Source organism: Dunckerocampus dactyliophorus, chromosome 12 (genome assembly GCF_027744805.1).
Source record: "Dunckerocampus dactyliophorus isolate RoL2022-P2 chromosome 12, RoL_Ddac_1.1, whole genome shotgun sequence".
NCBI classification, from domain to species: Eukaryota; Metazoa; Chordata; class Actinopteri; order Syngnathiformes; family Syngnathidae; genus Dunckerocampus; species Dunckerocampus dactyliophorus.
This window is the reverse complement of record NC_072830.1, coordinates 23,933,810-23,950,367: the sequence shown is the minus strand read 5'-3', so window position 1 is coordinate 23,950,367 and position 16,558 is coordinate 23,933,810. Positions and strand designations below refer to the sequence as shown.

The 16,558-nt window shown below is 43.3% G+C and overlaps 1 protein-coding gene across 5 annotated transcripts in view; it reads right to left on the bottom strand.

Moving 5' to 3' along the window:
• Positions 1-16,201, bottom strand: part of slco1c1 (solute carrier organic anion transporter family, member 1C1) — a 29,159-nt gene extending 12,958 nt beyond the window's left edge. For 2 of the 5 annotated variants that reach the window (XR_008573142.1, XM_054794164.1), the window contains exons 1-6: positions 15,855-16,199; positions 13,788-13,939; positions 5,577-5,718; positions 2,211-2,343; positions 798-916; positions 586-732 (exon numbers count right to left, since the gene is read on the bottom strand). Coding sequence is in view for 4 of the 5 variants with exons in the window: in XM_054794164.1 (XP_054650139.1) it covers positions 586-732; positions 798-916; positions 2,211-2,343; positions 5,577-5,718; positions 13,788-13,862 (616 nt within the window). In the remaining variant the exon portion in view is untranslated. Of the gene's footprint in view, positions 1-585; positions 733-797; positions 917-2,210; positions 2,344-2,427; positions 2,487-5,568; positions 5,719-13,787; positions 13,940-15,854 lie in introns of those variants that run through there. The other 3 variants (XM_054794165.1, XM_054794166.1, XM_054794167.1) reach the window with 3 other exon arrangements.
• Between the last annotated feature and the right edge of the window lie 357 nt (positions 16,202-16,558).

The following is a 16,558-nucleotide window of genomic DNA, read 5'->3' as shown; positions in this document are numbered from 1 at the left end:
CATGCAAATGCCATCCACATCCATAATCAGTGGCAGAGCTATGGGGTTAAAATTACTGAATCGTTTCGGATTGTATCGTATATTAAATGAACCAATATCATCCTTGAATTGTATCGGCAACCATGAATCGTGATACGAATCTAATCGTTATTAAAACCAATCGTTACACCCCTAAAGGTTATGATAGTCACGTCAACAGGTCAAAAATGTCCTTAAAAAGTGTTATGTGCTTACACATTATTTCGATAGCTGCAAAGCCAGGTGAAATACACACTATATCCACACGCTTCATGATGCAGAACTCTATGAGGGCACACATCGCTCGATGCTAATGAGGGAGATAACGTCAACGCTATCTATGCCCTGAAGGTTATTTTGCCCAACTTTTGGCAACACAGCCCACGCCTGTGGTTTCAGCATATCGAAGCCCAATTCCAACTGCGAGATAACATAAACGTGACAAGGTACGTCTTTGGAATGAGTCTTACGTGGGACAAATGGAAACTCTCATGGAGTTGGAACTGGATGGATGGATGGAAATAAGAGACTGAAATAGTTGTCCTGACATAGAGAGTGTTTCCTTACCCACATACAATGCAGCATTCTCCTCACTAGCAAAGTCATCTATGTAGGAGATCCCAAGAGGCTGAACAGGAGTCTCTCCAATCCCTCGTAGGACATTTCCAAGGAGCACATAAATCCACATGGAAAGGTTGGAATCGCCTTCACAACCTGAAGGAGAGGATTATATTACAGTGTCTGAATGTGACTGTATCTGAACAGATTCACACACACACCTGTCGCTGGTACTTCAGACAATTTACTATATTGGCTGACGTCAGTTGAGCCCGATGGACAAGGTGAGAGGTTAAGGGTTGCATTCACATCCCACCGTGCAGATGATTCAAATTCATAACTGTAAAGAAAGCATAAAATTCAACTAGTGAGGAAAAACTATATTCAATTATTTACCGTATTTTATGTAGTGCCCTTCACCCATTTCAGAGAACATAAAACGGTGGCTCCCCTGCTTTTATCACCTCTCTAGCTCTATTTTCTCTGGAACAGAAATTAGCTGGGAAAATCTAAAATCCTCTTTTTCTTAATTTTTCTAAAGATACGTTTCCCCTGAAGTCACCACACTTTTAAAATGATCTATTGCAGTGATGTGTGTCTTCATCCCTTTGTCATCCCTTTGTCCTTGAATGCACTGCCATTCACATTCATGTATACAGTAATCCCTCGTTAATTGGTTCCAGACCCAACCGTGATCAGTAGAATTCTTTATTTATAAATTGAATTGTATTTTTTTTGTAGTTAGAGCATAAAAATCAGTTTACAACTTTCTAAATGTGTTTTTTACCATTATTAGAGCTCTCTAGACATGAACTAACACCCCTATAGTCATCTTTACACTCGTATTACCCAGTAGAGTAGAGATAACAGAGAAAATAAGCGATTTATAAATAAAACTTGTGTATGTTGCTATAAATGTGCGAACAGGAAGTACGGCCGCGGCAGTAATTTGGGATTTTTATTCAGAATTATTGCGCCACTTGTGAGATAATGCAAACCAGCAATAAAAGCCTGTTGTTCCAGTCAAATCCAAACAAGTCTCACCGAATGTTATAGTAACATTACTGACACCTAGTGAGCAGTGTAGAATACTATATATCATTCAAAGTGTCTTTGATGCGTCTTCTGAATGCCTTAGATTTGTATTTTAGGTAATTTAGCAAATTTTTATGCTTGAAAATGCTTAATTTAGGCAAAAAATATGTGAAATGTGCTTCAATATGCATATAATAAGAGGCCATATTCAATCACAAAACAGCAAGATTTATTCATTAAGATATTTATTTAAAACCGTCACAGTTAAGTGGCCAAATTCAAACCAAAAAATGGAGACGGACGACTCTACATGTGTGTATTAAGTTAATCCCAAAACAATCTTAACAACAATATAAAATTTGTGTTAACACCTCACATATTTAAAAGTGACAGTGACAAAAGGGCTCTTTTATACGCACAAATAACTACAATGTCACAAATAACTTGTTACAAATTGGTGTCAAGTGGATAAGAAAAGCTGTTAATCACACTCACATGCTGCTCTAAAGGCCAATCACGTTTATTATAACTGAGCTGAGCTGCCCCCCAGTGAAGTGTAAATAAAGTGGTGATCACAGTTTCCTGAGCTCTTTACTCACCGTCCAGTGATGAAGTGAGGCAATGCGATGATGAAGGTGCCAACAGACATCAGTACGCAACCCACTGCAATGATCTTTGGCCGATGGAGCTTGGCACCAAAGTAACTGACGAAAGCTATAACTAACAGGTTACCTGGCAGAATATATAAAGTGTGCAAAATATTAGGGACTTTACGGAAAACACAGACGGGTGTGTTAAAAAAAATGGAGCAGCTACCTTTGCTAGCTTACTGCTGCAAAATAAGCTGTAGATGTACAGCAGGAAAGCAAAAGCATCTGCATGAAATAATGAGATAAACATACTTCATTACATGAATACATTGCAGATATTATGATATAGTACCCAATAAGAATGAGAAGTAATAAGGCTAAGCCCCATTGGAGATCCTGGTGTATTTCTGTGTGCGTGTGTGTTAGAGTTATCCAGCTTTGCATAATGTCAAGTAATTTGAAGTAAATCTGCATGTCTAGCCAACCAACTGCTTCATTGTCAAGGTGATAGCAGGAAAGGTGGTGAAGATTAGTGTCATGCAGCACATACATGCCTGAACAAAATTTTAAGGCCAGTTGAAAAATCGCAAGAATCTACATTTTGCACTCTTGGATATTAAGGAGGTTCTAAGTAGAGCCTAAAAATGCAAAAAGAAGAAATGGCAGTGGGACAAAAACGTTTTGGGGTAAGCAATATATTGCAAACGACTATTGGATATCACTACTATGCTAACTCCTCCTTGTTTACTTCTCTGACGACTTCATCAACACATTTTGCAACCTAGCAAAAATGCGACAAACACAGCAAAATGTTAGGAGACAGTACCACAAGCTACCAAGCATGCCATGCGGTGGGAATATATGGGTGTATTTCTTGGCATGGGTATTATGCGTAGATATTTATTTGCATGCTCACATGGTGTAGTAGGTAGGTTACTTTGTGTGTTGACGTGTTGTGTTGTTTGTATGGCTTTTTTGTACAAGCTACAGATTGCATCTGACTATTTTGGTGACTCAAGCATGCCACATTAGCACTGCAAGTCATGTTGCCGGCTGCACTTTCCATGTTAAAGGTTTGAAAAAAGGAATTTGGAAATGCCCTTTGGGCCGGATTAACATGCTTGGAAGGCCTGATGTGGCCCGACCGCCGCAGTTTGCCCACCCCTGACTTAGAGCCTCCATAAGATCCAACAGTGCAAAATTTACATTCTTGCCGTTTCTTAACTGCTAATAAAATTTAGATCAGCAGTCTATGAAATATACAGTAACAACAGAGCCAAACGAATCAAGTCGGTCTGATCTTCATAAGGATCACATTCTCTATGAAACCACTCTTTCGTCCTGTTTGCCATGTTCTTTCCATTATGTTCCCTCCACCATGTTCTCCTCTTTACAATTGGACCTCTCCTTTCTCTTTGCATTAACATTGCCCTTCCTTGTCACTGTGTCGTCCTGGTAACGGCCCAAAGAGACTGGTTGCCTTGGCCACCTGTGAGCAGCTTTGACAGAAGAAGATGGACTACATATACAGTACATATACAGCGGATCCCCGTATATTCACGCGTCCCCGCAAAATTCTTTTAATTTTTTTAAAAGTTATAGTTTTATTTTTTTCTCAGAAAACACATGTCATTCACAGCTCAGTCAGTAACAGTTTATAACTATAAAGCATCAAATGAACAGCATAATAGATGGATAGATGGATAGATAGATGCATGATGGCAGCGTGTCAGTCAACTTTCTTACAATCTCAAAACTTCCAGGGAGGTGAACACAAGTTAATGTACAAGTATGACCGTAAGTCATTACTGGAATTACAACAGGCAAGCAGTCTGGATTATGTAGATGCGGCTTGGAAAACACCTTCTCTAACAGCTAGCCAGGACGACCTTCCGCACCACCGCTAGACGCTTTAGGAGATGGCGTGTTTGTAGCACTAGCCTGATGACCAAGCTAAAGGCTAGAATGCGACTCCATCTTTTCGATCAATCTTTCATTATCATTCATTAGTGGTGAGTACCTACAGTATACATTTTATCATTTAAAATATGTTTCATAAGTGTGTGAGGCATATTTAGGGCTTAAACCTGGATTATGGTTCTATGCATTTAGCTTGTTAGCTTCCTTCATTGCGAGCAAACAATGAGAAGAGCATAATCCAGGCTTTGTTACAGTATCAGCCCCTCTGGTCAACCCCTGTTATCCTCCGTGAGCTCTCTAAAGCATCAACCTCCAGCTTCAACGTTGTATAGGACCAGCGGGGTAGGAATATGAATGTCAACAAACAGCTTTGTTCCTGGAGCATCTGGGCTTCACTTCATGTTTGTTCCTTTTTCTCTTCAGGTTTCTGTGTTTCAGTCCTCATCAGTCTTGCTTTGGTCCATCTGTTTCCTGCCCAAATGGCTCCCCGCCATCCCTTGTTTTCTCAAACACATCTTACAGTGTCAATTATTGTTTTAACTTGGTTTCTTCTTTTGTTCCTCTTGTTCAGTGTCATTTGTTCACTTTGTTTCACTTACTAAAATGCAATTGGTATTTAGGTAACTGGTTTTGAAGCAATGTTCACCAACACTGTTTTTAATCCACCTCTGTCTGTAAATAAACAGTACAGTACAACTGATTTTCTGACTATTTTTTTATTTTGAAGTAAAATTTTAGTCAGTGTAGGCAATTTTGTAAGCCATATTTTTGTCTTCTTGAACAACCAGGTTGTTCTGCCTCCTAAACACGCTGACTATTACAGTATTTCAATTCAGTGTCAGCTCTTCAGCATTCACATATCATTTCTACAGAAACGTCCCCCCATAGTTAGGATTAAATGTTCAAGTATGCATTCAGCTATTAAGACATTTTCAGACATTAAGAAACTTGCAACATCAAAAACAAAAAGCGTTTTAACTGTAACTTTAACTGTAACGCACAGTTGCAAAATTGCAGTTTCTTGACATGGCGAGTGAATGCTGACAAATGGCATTGCTGGGGTGAAAGGTTATATAAATATGGAGGACTAACAACTTTCATACATCAGAGCAAACGAATACCAAGGTCCCATGCAAATATAAGGGAATGTGAATATAGGATAGGAATGGCATCATAGGAATGTATGAAGGCTTCATAAGACAATGTCATACACATGAAGTAAAGTAATGCAAGCTGTGCAAGAGCATCAAAAGAATCACAAACTTCACTAAGTATGTAGCTCTCTACAGATCCAAAGATCACTGTCTGTCTTTGCCTGAGTGATGAATCCTTGAATAACTCTGCGACCCATTCAATTTTTTCACCTACTGAAATCACGGGGTGAGTGTGTGACGTGCTTGTGACACGCAGGCTGTAAACAATATCAAAATAGCAATGACAAGCGGACCTGCTCACCCATCTCAAAGCTCCCGTCAATGATGCCCACTAGGTAACTGGGGATGTCAAAGCGCCGCTCCAGCTGAGTTATTGTGCTCTTCATGTAGCTCCCCGACAAAGCCTTTGCAAAATAGGCAAAGGACAAAGCCACCAGGAACATCTGTGAGGAGACAATGAGATGAGAAAAGGATAAGGACAAATTAGATCTTCCGAAAAGGCCTGCATTAAAATGCACCAGATGTGCAAATGGGAGAATACAGGTGACCACATGGTTAAGATGAAAGCAAGGAAGTGAAGACTGAGCACACTGTGAATGTCTTATCAAGCAATGTGAACTCATATAATAATTTTGTTGTTTTTTTTTTACATATATTTATATACAGTAGTTACTGTTAATCCATTCAAATGTCTTTACGTAGTAGTAATCAGTAAATTCCTTATCTTAGTTACTGTGTTGTTTTTTTATGTTTAACAAGATTGGAATAAAAAAATATGTAAGATAACATGTTATCCGGTACATCCGGCATTTACTCTGGAGATTTTAAAGCAAGTTCTGTTCTGTGGCCTTGGTCACAGTTGTTATGCCAAAACAAAAGAGGCAGGGATGTGATAAAATAGCAATTTGCTCTGCGTTCCATTACACAAATGGTGGAATCTACTACACAGGTGTCTTTCAAGGTCCGTGTACCATAAAAGCAGAGGTTCTCAAAGTTTTTGAGTAGCCTCCACCAAGGTAACATTTGTTGGTTTTCGCAACCCCCCATGAAGCAACCTTGTGGACTTTTTTCAACTATATGTCGCGTCAGAAGACCCCTATGAATAAACACACGAGGAGAGACCGCACCTCGCCCGGAAGTGGGATACCGGGGCCTCACCCTGGAGCCAGGCCTGGGGGAGGGGCTCGCAGGCGAGCGTCTGGTGGTCGGGCTTTCACCCGTGGGACCCGGCCGGGCTCAGCCCGAAGAAGCCACACGGGATCTCCCCCCCGTAGACCCACCACCTGCGGGGGCAAGCATAAGGGTCCGGTGCATTGCGTTTTGGGTGGCGGTCGAGGGCGGGCACCTAGGCGACCTGGTCTTCGGCGGCCAAATCTGGTTCTTGGGACATGGAACGTCACTTCTCTGGCGGGGAAGGAGCCCGAACTTGTGAGAGAGGTTGAGACATTCCGACTAGATATAGTCGGACTCACCTCGACCCACAGTTTGGGTTCTGGATCCAAACTCCTCGAGAGGGGTTGGACCTTGTTCTACTCTGGAGTTGCTGCAGGGGAGAGGCGGCGAGCTGGTGTGGGCTTATTAATAGCCCCCCGGCTCGGTGCCTCTGTGTTGGAGTCATCCCCGGTAAACGAGAGGGTCATTTCCCTACGCCTTCGGGTTGGGGAAAGGGTCCTGACTGTCGTTTGTGCGTACGCGCCAAACGGCAGTTCAGAGTACCCAGCCTTCCTGGAGTCCATCAGAGGGGTGCTGGAGAGCACCCCAACTGGTGACTCTGTCGTTTTGCTGGGAGACTTCAACGCCCATGTGGGCAATGACAGTGTGACCTGGAGGGGCGTGATTGGGAGGAACGGCCTCCCCGATCTGAACCCGTGCGGTGTGATGTTGTTGGACTTCTGTGCGAACCACAGTTTGTCCATCACAAACACCATGTTCCAGCATAAGGATGTCCATAAGTGCACATGGCACCAGGACACCCTAGGCCGCAGGTCTATGATCGACTTTGTAGTCGTATCATCAGACCTGCGTCCGCATGTTTTGGACACACGGGTAAAGAGAGGGGCTGAGCTGTCAACTGATCACCACCTGGTGATGAGTTGGATTAGATGGCGGGGGAGGATGCCGGACAGACCCGGGAGTCCCAAACGTGTAGTGAGGGTGTGCTAGGAACGTTTGGCAGAGTCTCCTGTTCGTCGAGTCTTCAGCTCTCACCTCCGGCAGAGCTTCTCCTGCATCCCGGGGGAGGACGAGGATATCGAGTCCGAATGGGCTCTATTCCGTGCCTCCATTGCTGAGGCAGCCGATCGGAGCTGCGGCCGCAAGGTGGTCGGTGCCAGTCGTGGCGGCAAGCCCCGAACCCGATGGTGGACACCAGAGGTCAGGGCTGCCGTCAAGCTGAAGAAGGAGTCCTATCGAGCATGGATGGCTTGTGGGACTCCTGAAGCAGCTGACGGGTACCGGCAGGCCAAGCGGCACGCGGCTTCGGCGGTGATCGAGGCAAAAACTCGGGTGTGGGAGGAGTTCGGTGAGGCCATGGAACACGACTTTCGGTCGGCCTCGAAGAGGTTCTGGCAAACCGTCCGGCGCCTCAGAAAGGGGAAGCAGTGCCCGGTCCACACTGTTTACAGTGGGGACGGGAGCCTGCTGACCTCGACTGAGGATATAGTTGGGCGGTGGAAGGAATACTTTGAGGCCCTTCTCAATCCCACTGACATACCTTCCCTAGAGGAAGCAGAGACTGAGGATACGAACGCGGACAGTTCCATCACCGTGGCTGAGGTATCTGGGGTAGTCAAAATGCTCCCCAGTGGCAAAGCTCCGGGGGTGGACGAGTTTCGCCCTGAATTCCTCAAGGCTTTGGATGTTGCGGGACTGTCTTGGCTGACACGTCTCTTCAACATTGCGTGGAAGTCGGGAACAGTACCTCTGGATTGGCAGACTGGGGTGGTGGTCCCCCTTTTCAAGAAGGGTGACCGGAGGGTGTGTTCCAACTATAGGGGGATCACACTCCTCAGCCTCCCTGGGAAAGTCTATTCCAGGGTGCTGGAGAGAAGGGTACGACCGTTAATCGAACCTCGGCTACAGGAGGTGCAATGTGGTTTTCGTCCTGGTCGCGGAACACTGGACCAGCTCTACACCCTTGCAAGGGTCCTGGAGGGTACTTGGGAGTTTGCCCAACCGGTCTACATGTGCTTTGTGGACCTGGAAAAGGCATTCGACCGTGTCCCTCGCGGTGTCCTGTGGGGGGTGCTCCGGGAGTATGGGATTGGTGGCGCGCTACTACGTGCCATTCAGTCCTTGTACAACCGGAGCAGGAGCCTGGTTCGCATTGCCAGTAGTAAGTCAAGCCTGTTTCCGGTGAACGTTGGCCTCCGCCAAGGCTGCCCTTTGTCACCGATTCTGTTCATAATTTTCATGGACAGAATTTCTAGGCGCAGCCAAGGTGTCGAGGGAGTCCAGTTCGGGGGCACTAGGATCTCATCTCTGCTATTTGCAGACGATGTCGTCCTGATGGCCTCATCGAGCTGTGACCTGCAGCGTTTACTGGGACGGTTTGCATCTGAGTGTGAAGCTTCTGGGATGAGACTCAGCACCTCCAAATCCGAGGCCATGGTTCTCAGTCGGAAAAGGGTGGATTGCTCCCTCCGGGTTGGGAATGAGGTCCTGCCCCAGGTGGAGGAGTTCAAGTATCTCGGGGTCTTGTTCACGAGTGAGGGAAGGTTGGAGCGTGAGGTCGATAGGCGGATCGGCGCAGCGTCTGCAGTAATGCGGTCGCTGTACCGGACCGTCGTGGTGAAGAGAGAGTTGAGCCGGAAGGCAAAGCTCTCAATTTACCGATCGATCTATGTTCCCACCCTCACCTATGGTCATGAGCTTTGGGTCATGACCGAAAGAACGAGATCGCGGATACAAGCAGCTGAAATGAGTTTTCTTCGTAGGGTAGCGGGACTCACCCTAAGAGACAGGGTGAGGAGCTCGGTTATCCGAGAGGAGCTCAGAGTAGAGCCGCTGCTCCTTCACATCGAGAGGAGCCAGCTGAGGTGGCTCGGGCATCTAGTCCGGATGCCTCCCGGACGCCTCCCTGGTGAGGTGTTTCGGGCATGCCCAGCCGGGAGAAGGCCCCGGGGAAGACCTAGGACACGCTGGAGGGATTATGTCTCACAGCTGGCCTGGGAACGCCTCGGTGTCCTCCCGGTGGAGCTGGAGGAGGTGGTCGGGGACCGGGAAGTCTGGGCTTCCCTACTGAGACTGCTGCCCCCGCGACCCGGACCCGGATAAGCGGAGGAAAATGGAATGGAATGGAATGGAATGGAATGGAAAATGGAATGTCGCGTCATATAAAGCTGCCAGGAGAATGCATGTATTTTCATCTTTGTTTTGAGTTTTCCGTTGTGTGTCTGAATATAATTCACATTATTCAACTCCACGAGCTCATTTGATATAATGAATGATACTTGAAAATGTACGCGTGTAACCGAATACATTTATTTTCTACACTACTTGTCCTCATTAGTGTCGCGGGTGAAGTGTTTGCATTCTCTGGTTAGCGTACAAGATGGTGCGCGTCTTGTCGTGTTATTAATACATTGCGTGAGTCCATCCGTATTTGTAATATATATTTTTAAATAGAAAACGTCCTTCCTTGTTAGCGTCCTATTAGCTAGCGAACAAAATGGTAACCGGAACTGGAAGTTATGTCGCCGTTGATGTCAGTTGACTCTCAATGTTAACACAAAACACATACAGACATTTTGTAAATTCATTTTGTTCCACAATGATCTGGCCAACGTTGACAAAGGCTGCTTTAAACTACAGTGGAAGCTCCAGTCAAACACAAACACAATCTGTTTTGTCGACTTCCAATTTTGAAACAATTTTCCGATAGGAAATAATGTAAAATTAATTCATTCATTCCAGTTTTCTTCTACTATACTGATAATCTGATAATCTCATAATTGCACAATTTATGTCAGCTATTGTAATATTAGTGGTGTTGTTCAAGCAGCAAAATATACCAATAATAGGTTTTGTGAGTTAATCTGCACCCCCCACCTCCACCCCAGATGTTTTCTGTCAATCTTGCATAACAAGGATTATTTATTTGAACGAAAAATAGAAATACCTTTTAGCACTTTAGTGCTTGGCGCGCCAAATGCAAACGAGTAAGCTAAGTTTCCAGTTGGAATAGTGACATTCACAATTACTCGGTGCATTTTGAGATTTGGCACAAATGTTGCCATTGAGCCGCTTTTAATCACCCCTAGACTGTAACAACCTTAATTAGTCAACAGAATTCTGCATAAAATAGTTCCTCAGTTATTTTATGTGCACACACACAAAAAAGGGTGACAATGATCCCCTCGGCTTTCGCATACAGGATAAACAAAGTGAGTGAGGTTTTTATTTTCTTTATTTTATGGCCCACAAAGAGACTGTTTGTTCCAGAATGAATAATGTTCTCCAACAGCATGTGTACACCTTGTTCCACACACATAATGGACATAATGCATACCCTGTACACAATTTCACCTTTGACAGTTTATCATTTATCATTTATCATTTGTATGCTAGATGAAATTACTAAATTGATTTTGATTATTATTATTACTAAGAAAAAGACAGCAATGGTACCTGGTACCCAACTAAACCTATATAAGTCTTGCTCTATTTGCTGTAGATGTCTAAATTACAAACAAAGTAGCTGGCAACTGTGGCAACATCGTGACTAGTAATTAGGACCTTATTACAGATCTGCACAGTTTGTACATCTTGAACACTTTGTTTCATAGCTTGTTGAGATCAACGCTGGAACATGCACAGCTTATCTTAGACGCAATTATAGCGGCTTTCTCCAGGTGTGTACAGTAAGCTGTGAGAAAATCGTTCTAACGTGCTTACGGTATCTAAAATGTATAGTTTCACTCAGATTAACACAGTCGTTTTCACAAGTGTCCAAGAGTCCTCAAGTCATTGTTCACAACGTATAATCATTTGACTTTTGTTTAGGGATGGCGTCACCCAATCTCTAGCCTTACTGGTACAAAAAAAGAAAAAGTGTACAACAAAAGAACAGGATTAGAGTTGCAGGCGACGGTGCCATGTCCCACCCATGGAACTCAACAATTCTGAGAAGAAATACAGTCTGTCGTGAGACTCAAGTCTGTATTATGATAAGCTGTTTGAACACCATTGTCTCATGTCACTTTCATCTTGGCGGAGGGAATCAACAAGAGGGTTTGATCTAATTTAAAACGTTTAAGCAGTTGAAAGACGGCTTTCAGTTCACTTTTTTTAAAGGTTGTTTGACGTAGGAGAAAGGCAAAAGGAAAGTCTGAGGTGGTCTAATAAAAACAACATGACATTCACACTGTGGTCTGTCTTATTTTCCAGCTCTTTCTTTAAGAAGGAATGGACCTGACCTTGTGAGGCAGATGGATGGACGAAAATAGCAATATGTAACCACGTGAAATTATCTTGCCAAGAGTCGCACTCGTAGAATGATGAAAGGGTTATTCTCTAATTGTATTTATCTGTTATCTTTTAGTCTCATTGGTTCAGACAGGTCTGTTAATCTGCTTGGTCTAGGTGTGACAGAAATAACTATGCCAATTTATTTGGGACTTTTTCTTTGTTCTTGTTCAATTATCAGTAATTGCATAAAGTTTGCAACAGTTCTTCGCTTTATGGATTCATGAAACAAGCACTTTGTTGAAAAGCAACCATCTGGTGTGTCAGGTTACCGCAGGCCATCATCATGAGTCAAAAGGATGTGGTAACAATAGCCCGAGTACTTTTGAAAAGACCACTGATTAACAGGGACGACAATGGTTTGAAGTTGAGAGATCGGGAACATCTGGGTTTGAATCTCCATTGGGCATCTCTGTGTGGAGTTTGCATGTTCTCCCTTGTGCGTGCGTGGGTTTTCTCTGGGTACTCTCGTTTCCTCCCACATTACAAAAACCTGCATGTTAGGTTAATTGGCGACTCTAAATTGTCCATAGGTGTGAATGTGAGAGTGAATGGTTGTTTGTCTATATGTGCCATGCGATTGACTGGCGACTAGTCCAGGGTGTACCCTGCCTCTCGCCCGAAGTCAGCTGGGATAAGCACAGCTGAATAATAAACAATAAATATAACAACTTCTGATCAATCCATGTCAATTTCAGACTTAATGTAGCAACTTAAGCCCCACCCATTTCCAGTTTATGCCTCGCCCACTCCAAGTACAGATACGGATACAGATAATTTAGATGGGTAAACAGAGAAACAGTTACATAAAAGTATGTTTAATGTGTGCTGATATCTATATCGGTATGGGACGATCGCAAGGATGTAATATCAGTATTGTATCAGAAGTGAAAAAGTTCTATCGGGACAGCCCTACTCGGAGAATAAACTTTGTGGATCATTCATTGTGTTATTGTGGGTTTATTTTAAGATTAATTGGCGCAACACATTTGACGCGACAAACGACCATGCACATGGGAGCCGACGAGCGTCTGTGACCAGCGACACCCATGAGCGACGTGTTCACATCCAGAGCAAATTGTACAAGTCTCCCACGGTTTTGATTGGCTGTTGGTTGTGGAAGAAATTTGAGGGTATCAAAGTAGTTCAGAGGAGGAAAAGCGGCCGGTGTTGATCAAGTACTCTTGCTAGAACCGGATCTTCTTAGTATTGAACATAAACTTAGATAAATGTCAGTGTAAAATGAATGTAAACTTGCCCTATATGTTTACTTTTTCTTTATATCTCTATATTCTTTTTTAGAAATGTCAAATAGCTCCAAGAAATCTGACACGGCAAGTATAGCGTACTGATTAGCATCCTGCCTGATCACTTGTCGATCAATGAAAGTCTTGCTGATTGGTCCTTGTCTGGGCGACAGTGATGAAAAGTTGAAACATTTTAAAACTTTCTGGAATCGCGTGGCAAGCCAGCGTGTGCACGATGACACGCAAGAACACAAACTTTCACACGCACGAATTTTGGCTGGACGGCGACACGAGAAATGGAGTAGAGGCGATGTCGCCTCCTATGTGTGGCGCCCATAACGCAAAATTGGAGCTTGCTGTGAGAATACTTTAACAGTTCGCAATTTTTATGTTTAATTTCAAAATCATTAAAGCTGTTTACACAAAAGCTAAGCAGTTTTATATTTAGCATCTTAATAGAACTGTGACCTTAAAACCTAGGTATGTATCAAACTGTGATTATTCCGTACCATTACACCCCTAATCAATCGAGATTTTTTTTTGGCCACTGGTATCAGGTATCAAATGGCAAGGTCCTAAAAACAGAATGCGGTCTTAAATTTGCTTACTTTTTCCATTTATCCATTCATTAGTATCATTAATCCTGGTGACGTGGATTAAGATTGAAAGGCACACTACACATTAGACTAGTCGCCAGTCAGTCGCAGAAATATTATGAATGGGTCACTGACTGGGAATCCCGACAGGAGAGTCAACCACTGCACTATTAACGACTTCAACTTTTTTTCTGCAGCACTTGCCTTGAGACTGGAGCAGGAAGAGGCACATGTTTTTCTGTTCTTCTGCACACCGCCGCACTCGGCTCCCACCTCCATCCTCCTGAAAGGTCACCGTGTCTCCTTTTTTGTAGTCTACCACGAAATGCAATTTCTTGCCACTGATGCATGCAAGCCTGTAAATTGATAATTAAAGCATGTGACCCACTTCTTAGTCTCAGTACAAACAGAGTGGGAAAGGAAGCACACAGATCTGGCTCAGCCATGGGGTCAAAGAATATGTGTACTTTGACGGGCTTCACAGTCATTCCCATTGACTTGTCATTTACAATCATTTCAAAATACAAACCACCTGGCAATGAGATGTAAGTGATATAGCAAAAACATGCCAATAATTTATTCAGGTTTGTGTATTTGGCATCCAAAATATTACAAGTATTAGATTGGTAAAATTACACTTATTTAGTTTTTTAATTGAGAATGTTCCCAAGTAAACAGCCCTAAAATGTATTAAAACCTTTCATATAAAACACAAATGGCTTCCGGTTCTTGGGTTTCTTTTGGTCAAAGTGGCTCTCACAATGCTTGAAGACCCCCGATTGAGTCTTGTTCCTCCGCATTACTTGGTGTAATGAATGTGAAATGATTGCAATAGTAGGAAGACTATTTCTGTTTCACATTTTTCTAGCCATCGCTCAGTTTTGCTATCTGCTGTTGTAAGTAGTCATCTATGCATGTACCGTATATTTCTATTTATTTGTCCGTTTCAGAACTATGGGATCAGTGATGTTAATGGTGTCCTGAGAGTAGAATCTTTATTTTTGATGCACCTGCTGCTGCAGGTAAATTTAGTCCATGTATAAACAAGGCTTTTAAAATTCTGTAAAATGCTGCACTGACCACATTACGAGCGTATGTCAAAATAAATAACAATAGGTCTGGATCTGTATATTTAGGTAGCTGTGTCCAGACCTGGGCTGCAATCCACCTGCTGAGGACCCCTACCTTTTGTTACAGGACAGAGGAATCAATCCAATTGCAAATCCTTCCCTTTAAACATTTGTCTTGATGTATTATCCATGACCTGCCCCTCCTGCACCCACTCAGTGCACTGTCAAGAGACATGTGAAGCGGTCAATGGGAATCTTCATGGGGCAGAATTACTGATACTACTCCAGCTAACGGATTAGAGACACAACATAAGGTCAACAAGACTGCCATTGATGTTACATTAAAGACGTTTGCATAATTCAATGACTCTGTTTCAACATTTTGGAGAGGCGAGTAATTGCTGGAGTTTGATCTACTTGGAAGTTTGAAGGAGTTCATTAACTGGACTGTACTCTTGGAATGGAGAGTGATTTGGGGGACATATTGGACTGTAATCACAGTTATTTTTTAATACAGCATCAGTATTTCTGCACTGATTGTAGAATTCTGTGCCAGTGGAGTAGACACAAAGACTTTATTATTTCTGCCCTGAAAAAAAAAAAAATATCAGGCACTTGCCAAAATCACAGTCGTATCATTTGTAGTAAATGCAGGTGTTATAATGCACACAAACCACTAGATCCAATGCTAGACCTTTGCAGCAGTATTTCTAAATCTACACCTACAGTATTAGTATAATATTTATATTGTAACAAGTACCAAACTGTAACAAGTATTTTGTTTTTGCAGATGGGTGCTGATTGTACTCCTGGGGGGAAATGACTGTACTCCCTGCTGAATATGTGACCTTCTTTTAAAGGGCATCACTTAGAAGAGAAGGCCAACTGTCATCTACATGTTCTGTGGCTATGCCAAACATTAAAAATGAATAAACACCATGTCATCCTCGTAATTCAATATGTTTTCAAATAATAACACTTAAGACAACAGCTGGTTAATAGTTATTGAGTCAGAATACCTGTCAAAAGTGAAACAAATCTGAATTGCACTAAAATGAATGAACCCACATGATGCCCAATGACGCGTTCAAGGTCTTCATCAAAAAGCACCACAGTAGGCACTCAACAAATCTTATTATAACATTACACCATAAAACACATTGTTATGTTGTTAGAAAATCCGGATGGACGAGTTACGTACCCGCGTGAGAAAGAATGGCTTCGTGGGTCTGGATTCCACGATGTGGACCACAGGTAAGACTCCTGTCAACCAGCACCGCTCAAACTTCTCATGAGGATTGGAGAGGAGGAGAAGAGGCGACGCTGGTTGTTATTGCCAACGCTGTGAGACGAAGCTCTGTCCCCTGAGTTCATTTCAAGCCGCTCCACATATAAAACTCTCAGGGGAGATTCAGCCGTAAAATAAAAAAAGGGACATCCTGAGAGGGGCCCGGTCCACTTCACGGCAGCGAATCACGTGCGGTCAGGAAGTGTCCGCTCGCGCCCTTTGTTTGTCGCAGCCACTCTCCTGTGGTTACAGAAGCTCAGGTCTCACGGTCTCTTTCTTTCTCGCGCGAGCGCTCTCTCTCGCTCTTTTTTCTCTCTGTCGCGCACACACGCTGCACACAAACTTGTTTTTCTTTGTCAGTAGTAGTGATGAAGAACCAGGAGACTAGGGGCGCCAGACAGACAGAGGGAAAGCTGTCTTTAGACATTACCCTGAACGGGATAAGCTGTAGCAACTGAATGAACGAATTTTCTCAGTGTACATTCCTTATATTTGTCTTTGCTTCATCAAGCTTAGGCTTGTACTTTCTATTTCTTGTCTCTGCAATAAGTGTCTGATTTCCGCCTAATTTATTCTATCTATAATGGCCTCTGCTTTCATTCCAGCACAATTGCAAA